Source organism: Pongo pygmaeus, chromosome 7 (genome assembly GCF_028885625.2).
Source record: "Pongo pygmaeus isolate AG05252 chromosome 7, NHGRI_mPonPyg2-v2.0_pri, whole genome shotgun sequence".
Taxonomy (NCBI): Eukaryota; Metazoa; Chordata; class Mammalia; order Primates; family Hominidae; genus Pongo; species Pongo pygmaeus.
This window is the reverse complement of record NC_072380.2, coordinates 136,884,128-136,905,709: the sequence shown is the minus strand read 5'-3', so window position 1 is coordinate 136,905,709 and position 21,582 is coordinate 136,884,128. Positions and strand designations below refer to the sequence as shown.

The 21,582-nt window shown below is 41.8% G+C and overlaps 1 protein-coding gene across 1 annotated transcript in view; it reads right to left on the bottom strand.

The window, feature by feature from the left end:
- The window catches only part of FER1L6 (fer-1 like family member 6), a 207,983-nt gene that overhangs the window by 14,066 nt on the left and 172,335 nt on the right, over nt 1-21,582 (bottom strand). Inside the window, exons 35-40 of the mRNA XM_063669062.1 lie at nt 16,015-16,175; nt 12,574-12,716; nt 10,269-10,357; nt 9,745-9,843; nt 6,253-6,494; nt 4,265-4,428 (exon numbers count right to left, since the gene is read on the bottom strand). Of these exons, the coding sequence (XP_063525132.1) occupies nt 4,265-4,428; nt 6,253-6,494; nt 9,745-9,843; nt 10,269-10,357; nt 12,574-12,716; nt 16,015-16,175 (898 nt within the window). The remainder of the gene's footprint in view (nt 1-4,264; nt 4,429-6,252; nt 6,495-9,744; nt 9,844-10,268; nt 10,358-12,573; nt 12,717-16,014; nt 16,176-21,582) is intronic.

The window sequence follows — 21,582 nt, the reverse complement described above, 5'->3', positions numbered from 1 at the left end:
TGGAAATTGCCACTACTCTGGTACCTAGCAGGTGGGGCTCAGATCATAAGCTCAAATGCTTCTACGGATCTTAATACAGTCTAGGAAAACAGGCTGCCACAGCCCAAATGTTCATCCATTCGCCACTGTGTAATCTATCTAAATCTTTTGATCCCCTTGCCATTAAAATCTACCTGTCTTCTGTCATTTCTTTATTCCTCTCTGGCTTGTAAACTGACACTTAGATAATCATATAAATCAATGTGTACTAATGTGTTCATTTTCAAAGAACATTTACTGAGCACTTACGTGCTCCGTACACTGAGTAAACAGAAGAAAACCTTATAATCTCTTGGCCGGGCGTGGTGGCTCACACCTGTAATCCCAGCACTTTGGGAGGCTGAGGCGAGCGGATCACAAGGTCAGGAGATCGAGACCGTCCTGGCTAACACAGTGAAACCCCATCTCTACTAAAAATACAAAAAACTAGCCAGACTTGGTGGCGGGTGCCTGTAGTCCCAGCTACTAGGGAGGCTGAGGCAGGAGAATGGCGTGAACCCGGGAGGCGGAGCTTGCAGTGAGCCGAGATCGCACCACTGCATTCCAGCCTGGGCGACAGAGCGAGTTTCTGTCTCCAAAAAAAATAAAATTAAATTAAAAAAAAAAAACAAAAACCTTATAATCTCCTCTAGTAGGGTCAATTAATTATTCTTGAATTAATTGATTCATTCAATAAATATTTGAGTATTATGTGCTATGTACCACATTAGACACTGAAAATTAGGAAAGGGAACAGAAAGCAAAAACATACTTTTTGGACTCAAACTGCTGACAGTAGAACCACCATGAAGTCCACGGACAAGTTCAAATCAGTGTGTCAAGAGATACACGTAGGGAAGTAGAAGGCAAGCCCACCCAGGCTGAGGATACCCAGGAAGGCTTCTCAGAGGGGCAACTGCTAAAAAGAATCTCCAGATATTTAAGGACTAGGAGTTTTCTCAGAGAAAGGGGCTAAGGCAATCCAGGCAGAAGGACTAGTCCACAGACCAGACAAGCAAGAGTCCAGGAAGGGTTCAGGATGGTTGAGAGGGGAGCAGTGAGAGATGAAACTGTGGAGGTTTCTAGAGAGTCTACACTAACCTGCTTCTCATTCACTGGACAATCCACGTTCATCTACTTCTGTCTTCGCCATTCCACTAACATTGCTTTTAAACAATTGAGATATAATTCACATATCATAATGTTCACTCTTTCTTTTTTTTTTTTTGAGACAGAGTCTCACTCTGTCGCCCAGGCTGGAGTGCAGTGGCACGATCTCGGCTCACTGCAAGCTCCACCTCCTGGGTTCACACCATTCTTCTGCCTCAGCATCCCGAGTAGCTGGGACTACAGGCATCCGCCACCATGCCTGGCTAATTTTTTTGTATTTTTAGTAGAGACGGGGTTTCACCAAGTTCACTCTTTTAAATTATACAATTACATAGATTTTAATATGTTCACAAAATTGTACTGCCATCACCACTATTTGATTTCAGAACTTCTTTTTAATCACCCCAAAAAGAAACTCCATACCAGTTGCTTCCCATTCCCCTTCTACCCTACCCCAGCCCCTGGCAACTACTCATCTATTTTCCATGGATTTGCCTATTCTGAGCATTTCACATAAATGAAATCAGACCAGTATGTGGTCTTTCAAGACAGGCTTCTTTCACTTAGCCTAACATTTGCAAGGGTCATCCATGTTGGTGCACGTATCAGTATTTCATTCCTTTTCATGACTGAATAATATTCCATTGTATGGATATACTACATTTTAAAAATTGACTCATCAGCTGATGAACATTTGAGTGTTTCTGCTTTGGGGCTATTATGAATAATGCTGCTATGGACATTCACAATGCTGCTTTTTAAAAGGTCACCAGGAACCTCCATGCCATTAAGTCCAATGGGCACATCTTTGTGGCTTCTTATTTAAACTCTCAGGAGCATTTGACACAGTAACCAAGTGCCCTTCTCCAAAGAGCCTCCTCTCTGAGTTCCTATTTCAGCACATTTTTACTCTTTTTTCTTACATCTCTGCCTAGTCCTCTCTCTCCAATTTTGACCCTCTTCTGACCATTGTCTACACAGCATTAAGGGGATGTGTTTCCTAGGTGAGGCAGATCCCCTCCCTGCTGGAAACCATGCAATGGCTTTCCTTTGAGAATGAAGTCCAAGCTTTTCACCATAGTCTCGAGGCCTGTGTGATCAGGCTCTGGTGTCCTCTCCAGTTCACCAGCACTGCCCTCATGCATCACACGCCAGTTATGGGAGGTTTTTGTTCACTGGGGTTTTAGTTTATCCAAAGCACTGAACTCATTCCCACCTCAGGCCATTCGCCTGTGGAATTTGCTCTGTGGGAAATGCTCTTCTTCCCGTGGCTCACTACATTTCATGCATCAAGTTTCAGCTTAGTTTCACAGGCACAGAAAGGCCTTTCCCTGCCACCATAGTGAATGGAAATCCCTGCATTGGGTAAGCTTTGATTCAGTGCTTTGTCTTCTGCCCAGCCTTTGTTCAAAGTCATTGCTTTCTTGGAGTATGTGTGAGTAGCTAGCTGTGGCTTTGCATGTATATGTCTGCATGTCTGAACTTGACTTTAGACTGCAAGCTCTGTGATGACAGAGACCTTGTCTGTATTACTGATGTCTTATTCCCAGGGCCTATCATTTAATAGAAGCTCAGTAAATATTTGTTGGATGAAATGAAGAAATAAGTAAATGACATGGAAAATGAAGAGCAATTAGGATTAGATAACAGGAGTCTGTACATATCTCTCAAAATCTGAAGGGATATACAATATAGTAGATGAGTGCTATATGATCATGCATCGAAATTTACGGCTTATTAATATACAGAAATTAGAATCATGTCAAAGGATAAGAGTTTGGACTTCTGGGCCTGGCAGTCCCCATTTGTCAGCCTTGTACTGTGCTCAGGAATTTTGATCAGAGGGTTGTTAGCCTTCTACCGGGAGCCACTTCATGCCTCCATACTGTACTCATCATGGTTCTTTCACTTGGAGTAGACATATGCTCTTTTTCATCTATAAAATGCCTTTTCATTGTCCTTTGTCTGTTTGAACCCTCAACTCCATCAGGACAATTGCATCCCTCCCACCTCTCCATTCCTTCCCTGCATTTCACACCTTGGTTATTCCATACATGATTGGATGTTGAACTGTTCATCCCTCTCACTGGACTCTGAACTGGCTGAGAGCAGAGGCCATGACTCATTCATTTTTGGTTTCATTCATGCATCCAACAAATATTGATTGCCCAGAACCAAGCCCAGAGGCTGGCATGTAGTAAACCCTCATTAAGTACTTGAGGGAGAATGAAACTGGCTGGAGCCTCTCCAGCAACCTTACCAATCAAGGGGATCCAATTAAGAATGGATAGAAGAGACAAACTCTCAGAAAATACAATAGAACTAGACACCATGAGGTCAGACCAGCAGCTCCCATTTACCCAGTGAGGTACAAGGGGAATCCCTGCCTCATACCCACTGGATCCTCAGAGCAGAGACAGAAAGAGAAATGGGTCTCTATCCAGACCTGCTACCAGAAAAATCCTGTCCTAGGTGTGCTTTTGCCACAAGGCACTAGAAGCAGAGGGCAGAATGCACTCATCCCAAGGGGAGGCTAGCAGCAGAAAAAAGACCCTGCTATCAGTCTCAGTACCTTTTTCCAACCTCACTAAGTCATCCCTGCTGCCTTACAGAGGATCAGTGAGGGAGTTGAAAGAACAGGAAGAAGAAACTGTCTTCACAATATTTGTGAAAGGTCAAAAATTCCTCCAAATGCATGCCACACAGTCTGACATGCATTGGCAGGAAGTGGACAATTTGGGAAAAGGGATAAATGGCTCCTCCTGCCATCACCTTCTTTTAAAAGGATGGATCACTTTTTAAATCATGTCTTACATTTGAGGATGAAGGCATAAGGTGATTGCATTGAAATTGTACATTACTCAGGACTTTATGCATAATCTTAAGAAATGTTGAAAAAAATTAATGCCAGGGGCATAAGTTCAGGCCAAAAGGATAGAAAATCACCTCAACATAGATAGCTAAGTCTTCATGCATTTATAAAGCTTTAAAAATTCTTGCTTCTTAGCAGAACCTCTGCATGAAGGGTTCATGTCATTTCAAGGCATTTTACTTGAAGTTCACAAAATGACTCATTGGAAGAGCATGATGCCCCCAACTTCCCCCATCTCCTCCACCTCCTATAGCTGTCACTTACTGTGAGTTCTTTGCTTTTAGAAAAAGGCCACCAGCCACGCACACGTTTTTGCTGGAATATAGAGATCTTGGTCTCCTCACTTGCATTTTCAAACTTGGCAAGATCACAGGCTTTGGCAGACTTAGCTGCTCGAGGGAAACTGTTGAGGTTCATTTCCAGGGTGCCTGTGGAGAGATGACCCTAACAGTTAGGGAAGCATTTTCTAAAAGTAACAGAAGAGCTTCTCAATCACCATCCTCGTTCATTCATTCACCCTTCACTTCCTACTCATTCATTCAGTACCACATTGGATCACAACTATGTGCTAGGTATTGGGAGTACAAATAGGACTGAGCCACGTTTGGTGCCATCAAAAGATTAATCACATGGTAGCAGGTAGAAGACAAAGGAAGAGCTTGTTTTAACTCTTGAGTTAACAATACTTAACTTGCAAGATTCAGCTGCAGGTAGCTTCACTGCTGAGCACCTCGTCTGCTCCCTAAGCCTGGATTATTGGCTTTAGCCTTCCCCTGCTTTAGCACTGACAACCCCATGAGAGCCTCCTCACCCCACTTCACCTCCCCCTTGGCGTCCAGTAAACCCCTCCAGGTCAGAGACTAGTCTTATTGTCTTTGTATCTACTCTCCAGGACAGGAAGTGAGCCTCAGTGGGTTCCCAACACTGTTTTTCCAACGAGGGAACACAAGGCAGAGTAAGAGATTGCCATGAGTTCTATATCTCCTTAACCATTTTTTCCTATTATAAATTAACATTTGTTAAATACTGAAAATTCAGAGCATATATACATGGGTAAAAACATGAGAATGGAAAAATTTTTCATAATTTCTTCCCTAAAAAGTTGACCACAGCTCTGTGTATTGGTGCTTAGCCCTCTCTCTACGACTGTCCCTTTCTCCTATACATACAAATGTAGTTTATAGAAATGAGATTTTTCTCTTTTCACTTGATGCATCCTGTACAACTTTCCAATTCATTAGATATTCCCATATTTTTAATGTTAGCAGGACTATCACTTGAGTGTGTAAGCCAAAAATATAATTTTAAGCCCCCCGACCATCTGAATGGACTCCTCCTCTCCGCCAAAAGTGTTCTAAAATTAACCTGAAAAGCTAGTTCAGGCCATTGATGGGAAGGGGAAGTCAGACATGCCTCATTACTGTTAACATCAACAAAGACCTTAAGACTCATAGAACAGACTCAAGTCTGATACTCTATCTTCTCTAAAGCCTGTTACCTTGAGGCTTCATATGCATGAAAAAACCTTGGTCTTCACAACCCCTTATCATAACCTAGACATTCCTTTCTATTGATTCCAGGTGTTTAGACAGTAACCAATTTCCAATTGGAAAATCTTTGAATCTGCCTATGAACTGGAAGCCCCCACTTCCAATTGTCCCGCCTTTCCAGACCAAACATGTATCTTGCGTGTATTGATTGATGTCTTATATCTCCCTAAAATGTATAAAACCAAGTTGAGGCCTGACCACTTTGGACACATGTCATCAAGACCTCCTGAGGTTATATCACAGGCATGTCCTTATTCTTGGCAAAATAAACTTCTAAATTGAGACTTGTCTCAGGTACATTTTGGCTTACAAGTGCTTACTATGTGTGAGGCACTACGGAGTGCTCTTTAATTGTGTTACAACATTTACAGCTCCTCCCCTCTCTGAAGTATGTAATATTACTACCCTCATTTTACAACTGAGGCACAGAGCAGACCAGTAATTAGCTCAAAGTTTAATGACTTTTTAGTGATAGAGCAAAGATCAACTTAAGTCTTTTAGAATATGTAGTGGTCCATCATGCGGATGTACCATCACTCATTTAACCAATCCCTATTAATGGCTACTTGGGATGTTTCCAAGTTTTTGCTGTCATAGATAGTGCTGAAATTATTAGTCTTGTAACTAAATCAGACCAAGCTCTCCAAAAGCTGAGACAAAAGCCTTAACATTCATATATGCTTGATGAAGCCACTGGCTTACCCAGGAAGTCATCTGAGGACAGCCTTTCAAAATCCCAAACCTGCAGCACCAACACAGCGGGAGTCTTACACTCCATCTTCTCTAAAGAGAAGATGTTCTCCCTCTTGGTAATGACCATTTGCTTCTCAGCTGGGAGATACTGAAACGGAAACAGGAAGCGCCAGTTGAAGTTGCCCTCTCCAGTCAGGGAGTTGTAATGCACGTCTGTCTCCTGCTTGTCATCCTCCAAACCCTTTAACCACCTGAAAAAAGATTCAAAAGAATTTAAACACTCAGAGTACATTCTCCAGGCATCAGTATAATCATAAGTGATTTTGCGCATTTCAGTGTGGTCACAGATCATAATTTAAAAATCATTATAATTAGATTCAGTTGGAAGTTTCCATTTTAACTTGAAAGAATAAAATAGGGGTCAGAGGGTCTGCCATAACAGAAAAATGGCTCATTCCAAGGCAGGGTTGGGGAAGGGTCTTCAATTACTTGTGTAGATCTGAAGCCCCATGCAATAAAGATAGAAAATTCAGGAAATAGGAAGTGAAAGTGTAATCTGAATCTCTGTCACCCTGGGAACCCTCTTTGTAAGGGATGCCACCTCTATACTTGAATGTTAGAACAAGATTACCCACTATGCTGAGGACTCTGAAATTGGGCTGCTATAGACCTGTGCTGTCAGGCATGCACTGGGCTGGTATAGACTTGTGTTGTCAGACCTGTGCCATCAGACTATAATTGGTCCCCTCCTCCCTGGTTCTAGGCCTAGAAAGCCCAGCAGGCCTGGATTGGTGTGGCATGGAGGGTGGGAGGGCTGCCTGCACCCATCTGGATTCCAACTCTGACTCCACCACTTACTGTGCAGCCATAGGTAAGTTATCTAACCTCCCTGTGCCTTTGTTTCATCTGTACACTGGAAGCAATTATAGCACCTAGTTTATAGGGTTGTTCTGAAAAATCACATGAGATGATGCCTAAATGTACCTTGGACATTCCAAATTATCTATCATGTTCTTTCGCCTTAGTATTATCTGGTCTTCCTCCTCCATCCCCAGCATAATGTAAGTTACAATTAGTACATTTATCCCTACTACTTGGTCCATGGTGAATTAATTGAGAAAATAAGTACTTTTTATTCAAACTAGTTGATAATTTCAAACTGCATGCTTTCTGAAAGCAGACATCCTTCCTTCCCAGGCAGGGAAGAGGGGAGTGAAGGCCTTTCTCTTCACAGAGGAGTGTCACCACTCAGGGTATGGGCCCAATTATTTAGCTAAAGATGGTGTTCACTCAACCAATACATTTGTGGTGTCTGTTCTGAGGCAATGAGAGAGCTTGATGCCAGGGGAGTGTTAGGGAGCAAACAGAGATGGTCCTTGCTTCATGGAGCTATAGTCATAGGGGAAAGGGGAAAAGGGGAGAGAGGGATATGAGTGAGTGGCAGAAGTCACTAGAGAGAGTTGTGCAAAGGTCCCATGGAAGAAGAAATAAGGATGCAGCCTTAGAAGGTCTTTCTTCTTAGTTCTTCTTGCAGAGAGCAAGGGGAAGTGTGCTATGAAATGAGGCTGGAGAGAGAGGCAGGGGCTAGTTATATGGGATATTTTAGGATGTATTAAGGATTTGAATCTCTGTTCAGAGAAAATGGGATGTCATTGAAGGGTTTTAAGTGCAGGACTGACATGATCAGATTGTGTTTTGAAAAGACAGCTCATGTTTAAACATAGAGAGCAAACTCTTGGAGGGCAAGAATGAATATGGAGAGGCCAATTTGGATGGCATTGGTATTGCTGTGGTCCACCTAGCAAGAGATGATGGAGGAAAAGACAATGGTGGGATGTGGCGAAGATGGAGAGGATGAACAGTGCTGACAGCCACTTGGGAGGTGAAATGGACAAGCTCTGACAGCACATTAGAAATGGGGAAGTCAGTGAGGAAAGGGTCTGTAGATTTGGGGTTCTCAACCTAATGGAGGATGGTGCCAGTCACTGAGATAAGAAACCATAGAGAATAAACAGTGTTGTAAGATTGTTTTGGTTTTAGACTTGTTCAGTTTGAGGTGCTGCTTTTGAGGAATCTACACATTGGGAACAGGAGTTGTCAAGAATGGAAATTAAAAGGTGACAACTGAAGCCGTTGGTTATTTGAACTACTTGATTCAAGTGAAGTGTTAGTTGAAAATGGCAGAGAGACAAAATAGTGGGAGATGAGAAGTTGGCCCAGGACAATGCTATGAGCTATTTAACTGCTAGATGGCAGAAAATGAGCTTTTGAAGGACACGGACAAGAAGTGATCAAGAGGATAAGAGAAAAAACAGATACATGTGTTGCTACAGAAGTTAAAGCAAGAAGGTGTTTCAAAAAGAAGAGATGCTTAGATGTGACAAATGCTCCTCAGCCAAATGCAATAAGATAAGGACTAATTTTTAAAAACACAAGACCATTAGATTTAGCAAAATGGAGAGCACTGTCACTTTGGTGAGACCTGCTTTGGTGGCATGTTGGGGAGAAAGCCAGACTGGAGCTGGCTGAGAAGCGAGTGGGAGGGAAGGAGACAGAGAGTGAACAAACATCGCCTTCATCATATTTTCCAGAAGGTCAGCTTCTGGAAGTCTCAACCCGAACTCTCCCAGAATCCTTCCATATTTCAAGCCATGGTAAAATACCTATTTACAGGATACATTAATCTTTCCTAAACTGGTGATGAGACAGCAATTTCAGAGGCTCTTAAGTCTGCTTGTCAAAATCTTATTCATTTTGCGTCACGCTCCTTCTATGACTCCTGCTTTGTAAAACTTTAACTCACTTCTGTATTTTTATTGTGAAAAAAATCAGAATTTTGAGCCACCAGATGTGGTATGTCTGCAAATCATTGATAACTTACATTCTGGAGACAGAATACTTCCTGTTTGGGGAAGGCAAAGAGATATTAGCATAAGGCTGAGATAGGTTTTAGTTAAGGTACAGATTTAAATCACCTGTTTTCTGGTGCTATACCACCTCATCCCCCTCCCTGACTAGTGGCCAAAAGGAAGCAGAGCCAAGATGTAAAAGAGATATAAAATGCTTCCCTGGGTCTTAGGTTGTATCTGTTTTTAATCAATACCACCAGCAAACAGGAAGGTCTAAATTTTAGCTTTCCCATTAATCTGTTCAACATATTAATCTTTCATTAACAGCACCACATCACTCTGCTTCCTTCTGTTTAAAGGTAGATATATGACAAATGTCACTGACTAAGTTTAGGTATCCAATGTTTAACTGAAAGATGTATATGTAATATGATTTCGTCATAAAAATATTTTTATAAGCTAATAATTTTTAGCAAAATGACCAAATAAGACAAATATTAGACAAAGAAAGTGGCCTTATGTAACAAAGTAAGATGGCTCCTCCTTTTGTGGGCTGTGGGTTTAGTATCCTCCATGAGGCATAGATTTGGTTAAGGTTTAAAAAGCTGAGGAGGGAAGGAAAAGGGAGGTTGGAGTTTGTTGATAACCTTACCCTTTCACATAAATATCACTTGATTTTTGGCCTGTGAAGATATTCTCATCCTCTAAAATGACATCTTCAGTGTTCCAGATGGTCACTCTCAATTCGTATCTGGGATGGGAGAAGGAAGCATTAGGCTGATGACCTTGAAAGCTGAGTCAGTTGGTGTCTGTGTGGTTCTAGCATTGCCTTTGGTCTGTAAGTTTCCTAAAGTTTGCAAAGTTCAGAAATATCAACACTTAGGGGCTTGGTTCTGTCAGAACCAAGTATCCCGGCTGGAGACCTTAGAACCATCGAGGACATGAATTCCTCTGAGCATGTCTTCCTTCTATTAACCAGCATTTTTCAGATGAAGAACTGGAAACTCAGAAGCCCTTCCCTTAAGACAGGGGCAACTGCCAGCTCCTGCAAAATTGGCCAGGTGGATAGTGAGGTATGATGACCAGGTAACCTGTCAGACACCAGATAAAATGTCATGATTCTTTCATCTGCTACCCTGGTCTCTTCCCCTAAAGCTGGAGCTACAGCTGACATACCCTTTGGGTCGCCTTGGAGAGATGTCAACAGGAGGTCCAGGTTGAGGCATATCCTTGGGAAACATGTCCACCCACATCTGCAGGCGGCCCTTGTTAAGAAAAAAATATCTTCTTTAGCTTTGGGAGGGGGCTGGGGTACATGGGTAATTGATAATTCATGGTTTTATAAGATCCCTTTAGTAGAAATAGGTGGTAAATATAGCTTGGTAGTTTTATAGATGTCTATTTAGCATATCTGTTGACAAAAAAGTATATACATATATAGGAATTAGAGCATAAATTAATAGTAGGTGAAGGGGGAGCAAACCTTTATTGAGCATCAACTAGGGGGTAGACATAATGCTATCTATACACTTGACAGATATTATCTTATGAACTCTTGCAACATCCCCACGAGGTAGATGTTGTTATTCCTGTTTGACAGAGGAAAAAACATTTTGCCCATGCTTAATAGACAGTATGTAACAGAGTCTGGATTCAACCCTTGTGTGTTGACCCCGGAGACCTTGCTTTTTCTGCAAACTCCTAAGGATTAAAAAGATGATAATTCCATCTGTCACAAATATCATGCTTCAATGTAACTTTACATCCATTATCTCTGTTAATGTTCACCCCAGCCAGGATTCTGTTCTATACATAAAGAAACTAAGCTCAGAAAAGTCAACAAAGTTTATCTGAAGTTATGTGGCTAATAGTGGCAGAACAGAGCCTCCCATCCTTTGCCTTGAACTCGATACATCAGCTTTTACCCTGGTACAAGAGATTTAAGAGCCCACGTGAGGAGAAGCCCTGTGGATTCCATGCTAAGCTCTGCTGTATACATTCTAAGAATGCTGTCAGCTCAGGCAAGAAGGGAGTAAGGGATGTGGGTTGGGATGATGGGGCAGGGGTGGATTTTGTAAGAATGAGGTGGGGCTCCACCAGAGCATGAAGAAGATGCATGATTTGGATGAGGAAGGGCCTTTGGCTAGAAAATAATGGCTCTTCAGAGAAAGAGAAAATGTAAGCAAAGGTTTAGCATTTGGGAAGAAAACCAATTGAATAGAGAAAAGCAGGATGATTTATTTTCTAAAGACACATTAATATTCACCCTTAATCAAAAAGCCACATCTGACCAGCCAAGTGAAGGATCCTAGTAACCAGATGATTTCAAACACCTGGCAGTGAATTTCAGGAAACAATCATAAGCTTCTACATCTGATAATGGTTTACCCTCTCAACATGCTCCTCCACACATGCAATCACGAGGTCTCTATCCCAACAACTCTGGGATAGCAGGGTGGGTGTTCCCGACCCATTATAATCAAACTCACATGATTTTCCCATCACACAGCGAGTGAGTGCAGAGCTGGGACAGAAGCTGGCTCGGGGTGTGAACCTGGCATGGGCCAGGGATGCAAATTGCCTGGGCTAAACCCCATCTCTACTACTACTCATCTCTATTACTCCCCAACTGAGTAATTCGGAGCAAATTAATTGAGCTCTCTGAACCTCAATTTCCTCATTGTAAAAGTGAGGCTCATAATAAGCCCATCATGAGGCTGCATTAAGGAATAAGAGGAAGGTGTCACTCACTCCCCTGTTTAGGAAAATCCTGGCGTGTGTTCCTTGTACCAGCTTGATGATTAATAGTGCCCTCGTTCACTCCCAAATGGCCCCAGTTTGGATAAACAATTCTATAGTCATCCTAAATAGTTGAGATAATTTACGTAAAGGTCCTAGTACACGGAAGGCTCTTCACAAAGTTTATCTTGTCTTCCCTTCTGACACCTAGCCCAGCTCTCTAGGTATTTTTTCCACACAGCTTCTTTTTGCCAGTTCTTTAAGGTAACCTACCACCTATTGCTTCTGTGGGAAAATTGTTTGTTTGTGTGTGTTATTACTAGGCTGTGTGGTTACAGATAGATTTTGGACAAAGTCCTGGGCATACCCAATGGGTTAAATTTTTCAGATGTCCAATATTCTTCCAAAAGAGTTTGGTAACTCAAATCATAAAAAGCAGTACTAAGTTGAACACTGACTCCAGGGCAGGGCTTCTCAAATTCAGCATTATTGACATGTTAGGCTGGATAATTCCCTGTTGGAGGGAAGCTATCTTGTGTTTTCTAGGATGTTTAATTTAGCAGCATCCTTGGCCTCTACCCACTATATGCCAGTAGCAACCCCACCTACTTGTGACAACACAAAATGATTCCAGACATTGCTAAATGTACCTGAGGGAAGGTCAAAATTGTTCCTGGATGAAAACCATTACTCTACAATACACAAAATTAACTTTTAGGGCCAGAAAAGTCTTGCCCACTACCTGCTCCATTCCTGGCTTATCTTTGTGGTACAGTGGCCGAGTTTCTATGTGTTCAGGAACCAGCCTACACCCGACTTCCGGAATATCCTCCCAAGAGCGTAAAACCTTGAGGGCCAGGTGTTCATAAGACTCCACTGTCTCATCTGCAGGAAAGAAAGACAAAGAAACTTGTCAGATGTGTGTTCCTGCAAGGAGACAGTGATGGGCTGCCACATGCATTTTTAAACACTTACAGGCTTATTTAAATGTACCAAGGGGCTGGGTGCAGTGGTTCACACCTGTAATCCCAGCACTTTGGGAGGCCGAGATGTGTGGATCACTTGAGGTCAGGAGTTCAAGACCAGCCTGGCCAAAATGGCGAAACCCTGTCTCTACTAAAAATACAAAGAATTAGCCAGGCGTGGTGGTGGGTGCCTGTAATCCCAGCTACTCAGGAGGCAGGAGAATCGCTTGAACCTGGGAGGCAGAGGTTGCAGTGAGCTGAGATCGTGCCGCTGCACTCCAGCCTGGGTGACAGAGCAGGGACTCTGTCTCAAAATAAATAAATAAATAAATGTACTAAGGAACAGGGAAAGAAAAACCGAAAAAGAAAAAAGTAAGGATGGAAAGAGGTGGAAATAGAAGGGAAGGGGAAAGACATGGAAAGTTTAGAGAGAGGGAAATAAGACTAGTTCACAAGAGGACCCAGAGAGCAGTCTTGTTCATGGAGTAGGGGCTCCACCCACCTCCTAAAGATCTACAGATCATAAACATGGCTTCAATGTACTGGAGAGGGTACATTTTTGAAGGTGCAAAACTGTTTGCCAACATACTGTGAGACCTGGAAAATCAGAGTGGCCCTAAGTGAGGTGGTGAAATGGGCACAATGTCCATCCAGAGGGACGTCTTTTGTCTTCTCACGGTTGCTTTAGATTTCTCTCCTACCAACACCCACCCGCAGGAAATGTCCTCTCATCTGCCATTCTATCAAAGAAGGTTATTCATGATAAAAACTACAGGTGGAAATGATGCACACAAAACAAGACAAAAATTGTTGAATAAAATATTGATAAAGTTTAGAATGGCCTAATTTGATATAGGAAAATTGAACTTGTCTTTAAAAAAAAAAGGGGGCCACAATGCCCCATTTTACATGGTGTGATTGTGATTATACATTGCATGCCTATATAAAAATGTTTTATTTATCCCATAAATATAAATACCTATTATGTACCCACAGAAATTAAAATAATAAAAATAAAGGGGCCACAAAAAAAATCTCCCAATAGCAATAATTACAATCAGTAAAAGTTGATAGAGACAAACAAGAAATCAATGAATACATCTTTGTTAATCTTATGAACATAATTTCAGACTTCCAGTGGGCAAAAAAGTGGTAATTGTTTAATCATGTAGAATATTGACCAAAGAACTAAATTGGCTTAATAGAGTACATTGTGAATAAATATTTTTCTCAATATATCATTAATGTCCTATCTAAATATCAATAATCTGCATGTAAGAACCTTCAATGGGTTTCTAGGCTTGAAATAACAAGGTAAAGGAAATCTTGGTATCAAAGTGGTAGGGGTCAACATAGTGTCAAACCATCCTATGTATGGTTCAGTACTTTTGATGCAGTGACCTCATGCCCTTAACTGGGCTCATCGCATCAAAAGTACTGAACCATACATAGGACACTTTAAAGCATCAAAGGCAGGAGCGAGTGATATGGTTTGGGTCTGTGTCCCTGCCTAAATCTCATGTCGAACTGTAATCCCCAGTGTTGGAGATAGGGGCTGGTGGGAAGGTGACTGGATCATGGGGGCGGTTTCTCACGGATGGTTTAGCACAATCCCCCTAGTGCTGTTCTCGTGATCTCGTGATAGACTTCTCACAAGATCTGATTGTTTAAAAATGTGTAGCACTGCCAGGCGTGGTGGCTCACACCTGTAATCCCAGCACTTTGGAAGGCCGAGGCAGGCAGATCACCTGAGGTCAGGAGTTCAAGACTAGCCTGGCCAACATGGTGAAACCCCGACTCTACTAAAAATACAAAAATTAGTCAGGTGTGGTGGCACATACCTGTAATCCCAGCTACCCGGGAGGTGGAGGTTGCAGTGAGCCTAGATCATGCCACTGCACTCCAGCCTAGGTGACAGAATGAGACTCCATCTCAAAAAAAAGTGTAGCACTTCCCCCACTTTCTCTCTTCGTCCTGCTCTGGCCATGTGAGTGCCGTGCTGGCTCCCTGTTTGCCTTCCACCATGACTGCAAGTTTCCTGAGGCCTCCCCAGAAGCCAAGCAGATGCTACCATGCTTCCTATAGAGCCTGCAGAACCGTGAGCCAATTAAACACCTTTTCTTTATAAATTACACAGTCTCAGGCATTTCTTCATAGCAATGCAAGAACAGACTAACACAGTGTGACAGTACGAGAATTCTTCTGTATCATTAAATTAAACGTGATTTTTTTCCCTCACCCTAAATGTATGGAAGCCTCTCTGGGATCTTTGTGTTATGTCCCAGGATGTTCATGTGGAAAATCTACAACTTGGTGTTAGGATAGTTATTGGTATAACATTTATGGGGGTAATTTGGGTTATGTTCAATTATTTATGCTTTATAATATTCACTTCAAGACTACTGCCCACCTTCTGACGCAACAGTTCTACTTCTGTGACCTATACTATAGAAATATCAGAAACACACAAAAATATGTATAAGGAAGTTCATTATAGCATTGTCACTACAAAAAAAAGAATACAATGTAAGTAAATGGCATAGCCATAAAAAGGCATATCATCACTGATCATTTCAAAGAACAAAGGAGAATCATTATAATCTATTGGAAATTTTAAAAACTAGGCACAAAACTCTATATTTATAATTCTGTAAAATTGTGATATATTCTCAAGTCACAGATAAGTGCAAGAAAATATGCCAGCAAGCAGCATGGTTGTATCTGAACTTGGGGATTATGAGTGATACTCATTATTCTCCTTACTTTTCCACACTTTCTACTATGAGCGTGCATTACTTTTGTTTTTTGTTTGTTTATTCGTTTTTTTGTTTTAGACTGAGTCCTGCTCTGTTGTCCAGGCTGGAGTGCAGTGGCACAATCTCTGGTCACTGCAACCTCCACCTCCTCCTGAGCTCAAGTGATTCTCGTGCCTCGGCCTCCCCAGTAGCTGGGATTACAGGCACCCACCACCACGCATGGCTAATTTTTGTATTTTTAGTAGAGATGGGGGTTTCACCATGTTGGCCAGGCTGGTCTTGAACTCCTGACCTCAAGTGATCCACCTGCCTGGGCCTCCCATAGTGCTGGGATTACAGATGTGAACCACCGTGCCCGGCCACATTACTTTTATAATTAGATGTCCCATAGCCACAAATATCACTAGAATCAGGATTTTCAAAAGAAGAGCAACACCAGCAGGATATTTTGCAGGGAGTTACCAGTGTCCTCTTCAGTGAAGACAGTTTTTCCGGAAAAGACTTGGTTTCCTATCTGTATTTTCCCAGGGCAAAAGTAGGGTCCATCCAGCTTGTTGTCTTTGCAGAGCTTGGTGAGGATTTCGGTGGGTTTGGACGTGTCTCTCCAGGCATTATATCCTTCTCTGAAAAGTGGAGGGAGAACACACTTTGAGGTCCTCACTTAAAGAACCACCCAGTATGATCTGTGCAGTTTCTTTCAGATTTAACTTGCTATTCTGTGTACCTGGGGCTAGGGGTTTTGTTTTCTCTCTTTTTCTGGCCAAACACAGCTTGCCTAAAAGGCAGGACTTCTGAGTAGCTTAACAGAAAAATCCTTTGAACATAGCTTTTTTTGTTTTTTTAAGTAATGTACTTTTCATTTTTTTTTAAATTGAAGTGAAATTCACATAACAAAATTAACCATTTAAAAGTTGATCAATTTAGTAGCATTTAGGATATTCACAATGAGGTACAACCATCACCTCTATCTAGTTCCAAAAAGTTTCATCATCCCAAAAGAAAACCTTGTACCCAGAAAGTAGTAACTCTTCTTTCCCACCCCCAGAGACTTTGGCAGTCACCAATCTCCTTTCTGTCTCTATGCATTTCTTTGCAGGTTATATTTGTTTAGTTTTATTAAGTCCCTAGCAGAACAGCCACTCAGCTGCTGCTTATTCCAAGAGAAAAGCCTAACTCATCCTTTCAAGGTCTTTGCTTCGTCCCTCCCTTCTTCCTACCCCACCACCCCACCAAAATCATAGTATGTATCCATGTCACAAATAGAGTCTTGATTTGTTGTTTCTCTAATCAGTGATATGTTTTTAAATCTCCCCAACCTATTCTTTCCTTAAAAACTAGCTGGATTATTCGGTTAGAATTATTAACTTGCAATGCAGCACTCCCTACAAGCCGGGACCAAGATAAGCTTGATGTCTCTGCTCATTGGGACACCAGGTTCATCAGAATTTAAACAAATCAACATGGCTTATAAAATGGAGCTGTCAAGTAGTTTTCCCACATTATGCCAGAGAATCCTGAAAAGGTCATCCAAGCCAGTTCCAGAGCCACACACAGGCCTTCCCAGAAATAGGCATGCTTGTCTTGTTTTAAAAACTTTTCAGTGAATAAAGGTTGCAAGTCCCCAAACAACTATACTGCTCCCTGGCAGGTCAGCCAGGAAATTCTTCCGAACAAAAGATGTATCATTTGCCTGTGGTTTCCTTCCCCATTTTCAGAGTGAGAACAGCTAATCACTGTCTGAATGGAATTCTCTCAGGCAGTTGGAAAGCTATGTAAATCCTCCAAGAGGCATATGGTTCCACTAGGGACTGAAAACTTAATGGGCTCTCTAGGCTCAGGGAAGAACAGACCAGAAAGAGAGACTGTATGAAATCATTCCACGAAGGATATAGGCACTCAGAGTCTGTTACAGTGTAAATTGGCACAACCCTCTGGAGGGCCATTGTGACATATGTATTAAAAGTCCCAAACCGTGCATTCCTGTTAATGGAGCAGTCCACCTTGATGCATAAATATTAAGTGAATTATCAGAGAGGTTTGCAGTGGCTTTTGTGTGAGAATATTCATAGCAACAATATTTGTAACAGAATAAAGAAAAATACAAATGCCCTGACATTCAGGAAGGCAAATTGATTTTACCATCTTATAATGCCTGTGATTGAATACTATAGATATATTGAAATAATGATTATAAAGAACATCTAATGACATAAAATGCTTGGGATATAAGGGTAAGTAAAACAATCAGGTTACAAAACTACATGGACAGTAGAGTCCAGTTAGGGAGAAAAATAGCATGGGACATATTGAAAATGAAATACTACACAAGAATTTTTATATGAGTGGAATAATTTGAGAGTTATTTTGTACTTTCTGTGTTTTCTAATTAATTTCAATGAGTGTGTCTTAAAAATATTTTTAAAGTTATGCAGTACTCTTAATTTTTTAAAGCTATCAGATACAACATGCTTTTAAAAAAATGAAGCTGGTAGTCTATATTTTAAAATAACGCAGCATTCAAAATATTTGTAGAAAGTGAGAGTTTGGAGGAGGGAGACAGAGCAACACCAAATTGAAACTATACACACAAGATCAGGTGAGCAATCACAGTACCTGGTTTTAACATGATATTAAGCAAAGAGGCACTAAAGAGGGTAAGAAAGACAGTCTTGAATTGCCTATGCCACTCCCCCATCCCCTGGCAGTGGCCCTGTGGCATGGAGAGAGGATCTGTGCACTTAGGGAAGGAAGAGCACAATAATTGTGGGACTTCGGATTGGAACTCAGTGCTACCCTGTCACAGCAGAAAGAAACACCAGACACAACTCAGAACTCAGCTGGTGCCCATGGAAGGAGCATTTAGACCAGCCCTAGCTACAGGCAAATTGTCCATCCCAGCTGTTGGAACCTGAGTTGAATTTCAGCAAGCTCTGCCACCGCAGGCTAAAGCACTCTGGGGTCCTAAATAAACATGAAAGACAGTCTTGGCCACAGGGACTGAAATTCTTGTGCAAATCCTACTGCTATGCTGAGCTCGGAGCCAGTGGACTTGGGGTGCACATGACGTAGTGAGATACCAGCTGGGGCAGCCATGGGAGTGCTTGCACCACCTCTTCCCTAATCCCAGGCAGCACAGCTCACAGGCCCAGGAGAGACTCCTTCCTTCTGCTTGAGGCGAGGAAGAGTAAAGAGGATTTTGTCTTGCACCTTGAATACCAGCTCAGCTACAGTAAATACAGCACAAGGCAGAGTCTTGAGGCATCCATTCCAAGCCCCAGCTCCCAGACATTTCTAGACATAACCTGGACCAGAAGGGAACCTGACGCCTTGAGGGGAAGAGCCCAGACATAGCAGGATTTATTTCCTACTGACTAAAGAGCCCTTGGGTTTTGAATAATCAGCAGTGAGAGCCAGGTAGTACTTGCCATGGGCCTTGGGTAAAACTCAGAGCAGTGCTGGCTTCAGGTGTGACCCAGCACATTTTCAGCTATGGTAGTGATAGGAAGAGATTGCTTCTGCTTGACGAAAGGACAGGGAAGAGCAAAGGGGACTTTGTCTTGCAGCTTGGGCACCAGCCCAGCCATCGTGGAGTAGAGAACCAAGTGGGCTCCTGGGGACCCTGATTCTAGGCCTTGGCCCCATATGGCATTTTTGGACCTCCCCTAAGCCAGAGGGCAGCCCACTGCCCTGAAAGGAGAGACACAAGCCAGGCAGCATTCACCACAAGTGAACACTGGCAGTAGCCAGGCAGTACTCACCATGGGCCTGGGGCGGTGGTGGCCATGGGGAGAGACCTCTCTGCTTGAGGAAAGGGGAAGGACTTTGTCTTGTGGTTTGGGTGCCAGTTCAGCCACAGTAGAATAGAGCAGCAGGTAGATTCCTAAGGTTCCTAACTCCAGCCCTTGGCTCCCAGATGGCATCTCCAGACCCATCTGGGGCTAGGGGCCTTGGGGGAAGGACAGAAGCCTGGCTGGATTTGCCATCCATTGACTGAAGAGCCCCTGGGCTTTGAGTGAACATAGGTGGTAGCCAGGCAGCGGTCACTGCAGGCCTTGGGCAAGAGCTAGTGCTGTGTTTGTGGCCACATGGGTGTGTCTGTCACCCCTCCCCCAGCTCCAGGCAGCTGAGCAGAGAAAGCTAAACCCCATTTGTTTGGGGAAAAGAGAGGAGAACAAGAGTCTCTGCCTGTAATCCAGGGAATTCTCCTGGATCTTACCCAAGACCAATTCAGGGAATTCTCCTGGATCTTACCCAAGACCACCCAGGCAATATCTCTACAAGTCTGCAGGAGCCACAGTATTACTGTGCTTAGAGTGTCCCCTAATGCAGATATGGCTGCAGTGACCAAATATTTAGATTATCATACCCAAGTCCCTTCAAATATTTGGAAAGCCTTCCCAAAAAGGATGGGTACAAGCAAGCCCAGACTGCAAAGACTACAATAAATACCTAAACTCTTCAATGCCCAGACACTGATGAACATCCACAAGCATCAGGGCCATCCAGGAAAACATTATCTCACCAAAAGAACTAAATAAGGCACCAGTGACCAATCCAGGAGAGACAGAGAGACGTTTCCTTTCAGGTAGAGTATTCAAAATAGTTGCATTAAGGAAGCTCAACAAAATTCAAGATAACACAAAGAAGGAATTCAGAATCCTATCGGATAAATTTAACAAAGAGATTAAAGTGATTAAAAGGAATCAAATTCTAGAACTGAAAAATGCAACAGACATACTGAAGAATGCACCAGTCTCTTAACAGCAGAATTAATCAAGCAGAAGAATTAGTGAGCTTGAAGATAGACTATTTGAAAATACACAGAGGAAACAAACAAAAGAATTGAAAAGAATGAAGCATGCCTACAAGATCTAGAAAACAGCCTCCAAGAGGCAGATCTAAGAGTTACTGGCCTTAAAGACGAAGTAGAGAGAGAGAGAGATCAGAGTAGAAAGTTTATTCAAAGAGATAATAAGAAACCAAGAGAAAGATATCAATATTCAAGTACAAGAAGGTTATAGAATACCAAGCAGATTTAATCCAAATAAGACTACCTCAAGACATTTAATAATCAAACTCCCAAAGGTCAAGGATAAATTAGGGATCCCAAAAGCAGCAAGAGAAAAGAAATAACATAGAAAGGAGTTCCAATATGTCTGGCAGCAGACTTCTCAGTGGAAATCTTACAGGCCAGGGGAGAGTAGCATGACACATTTAAAGTACTGAAGGAAAAAAAACTTTTAGCTTAGAATAGTATATCTAGGAAAAGTATTCTTTAAATATGAAGGAGAAATAAAGACTTTCCCAGACAAACTCTGAGGGATTTCATCAACACCGGACCTGTCCTATAAGAAATGCTAAAAGAAGTTTTTTAATCTGAGAGAAAAAGGATGTTAATGATCGATAAGAAATTATATGAAGGTGGGAAGCTCACTGGTAACAGTAAGTACACAGAAAAACACAATGTTATAACACTAAGTGTGGTATATTAGTTATTCATATCTTAAATGGAAAGATTAACATATGAACCAACCAAAAATAACTACAACAACTTTTCAAGCCATAGTATAATAAGATATAAGTAGAAACAACAAAAAGTTAAAAAGCAGGCAGATGAAGTGAAAATATAAAGTTTTCATCAGTTTTATTTTTGCTTGTTTTTTTTTTTGTTTATGCAGTTAGTGTTATCAGCTTAAAATCATGGGCTATATTATTTTCAAGCCTCATGGTAACTTCAAATAAAAACACATACAACAGATACACAAAAAATAAAAAAGCAAGAAATTAAAACATAGCACCAGAGAAAATCACCTTCACTAAAAGGAAGACAAGAAGGAAGAGTAGACAGCAAAAACAATCAAAAAACAAATTTTAAAATAGAAGAAGTCCTTATTTAACAATAACATTGAATATAAATGGACTAACCTCTCCAAATCAAAAGACACAGAGTGGCTGAATGGATAAAAACACAAGACCCAATAATCCGTTGCCTACAAAAAACATACTTTACCTATAAAGATACACATAGAC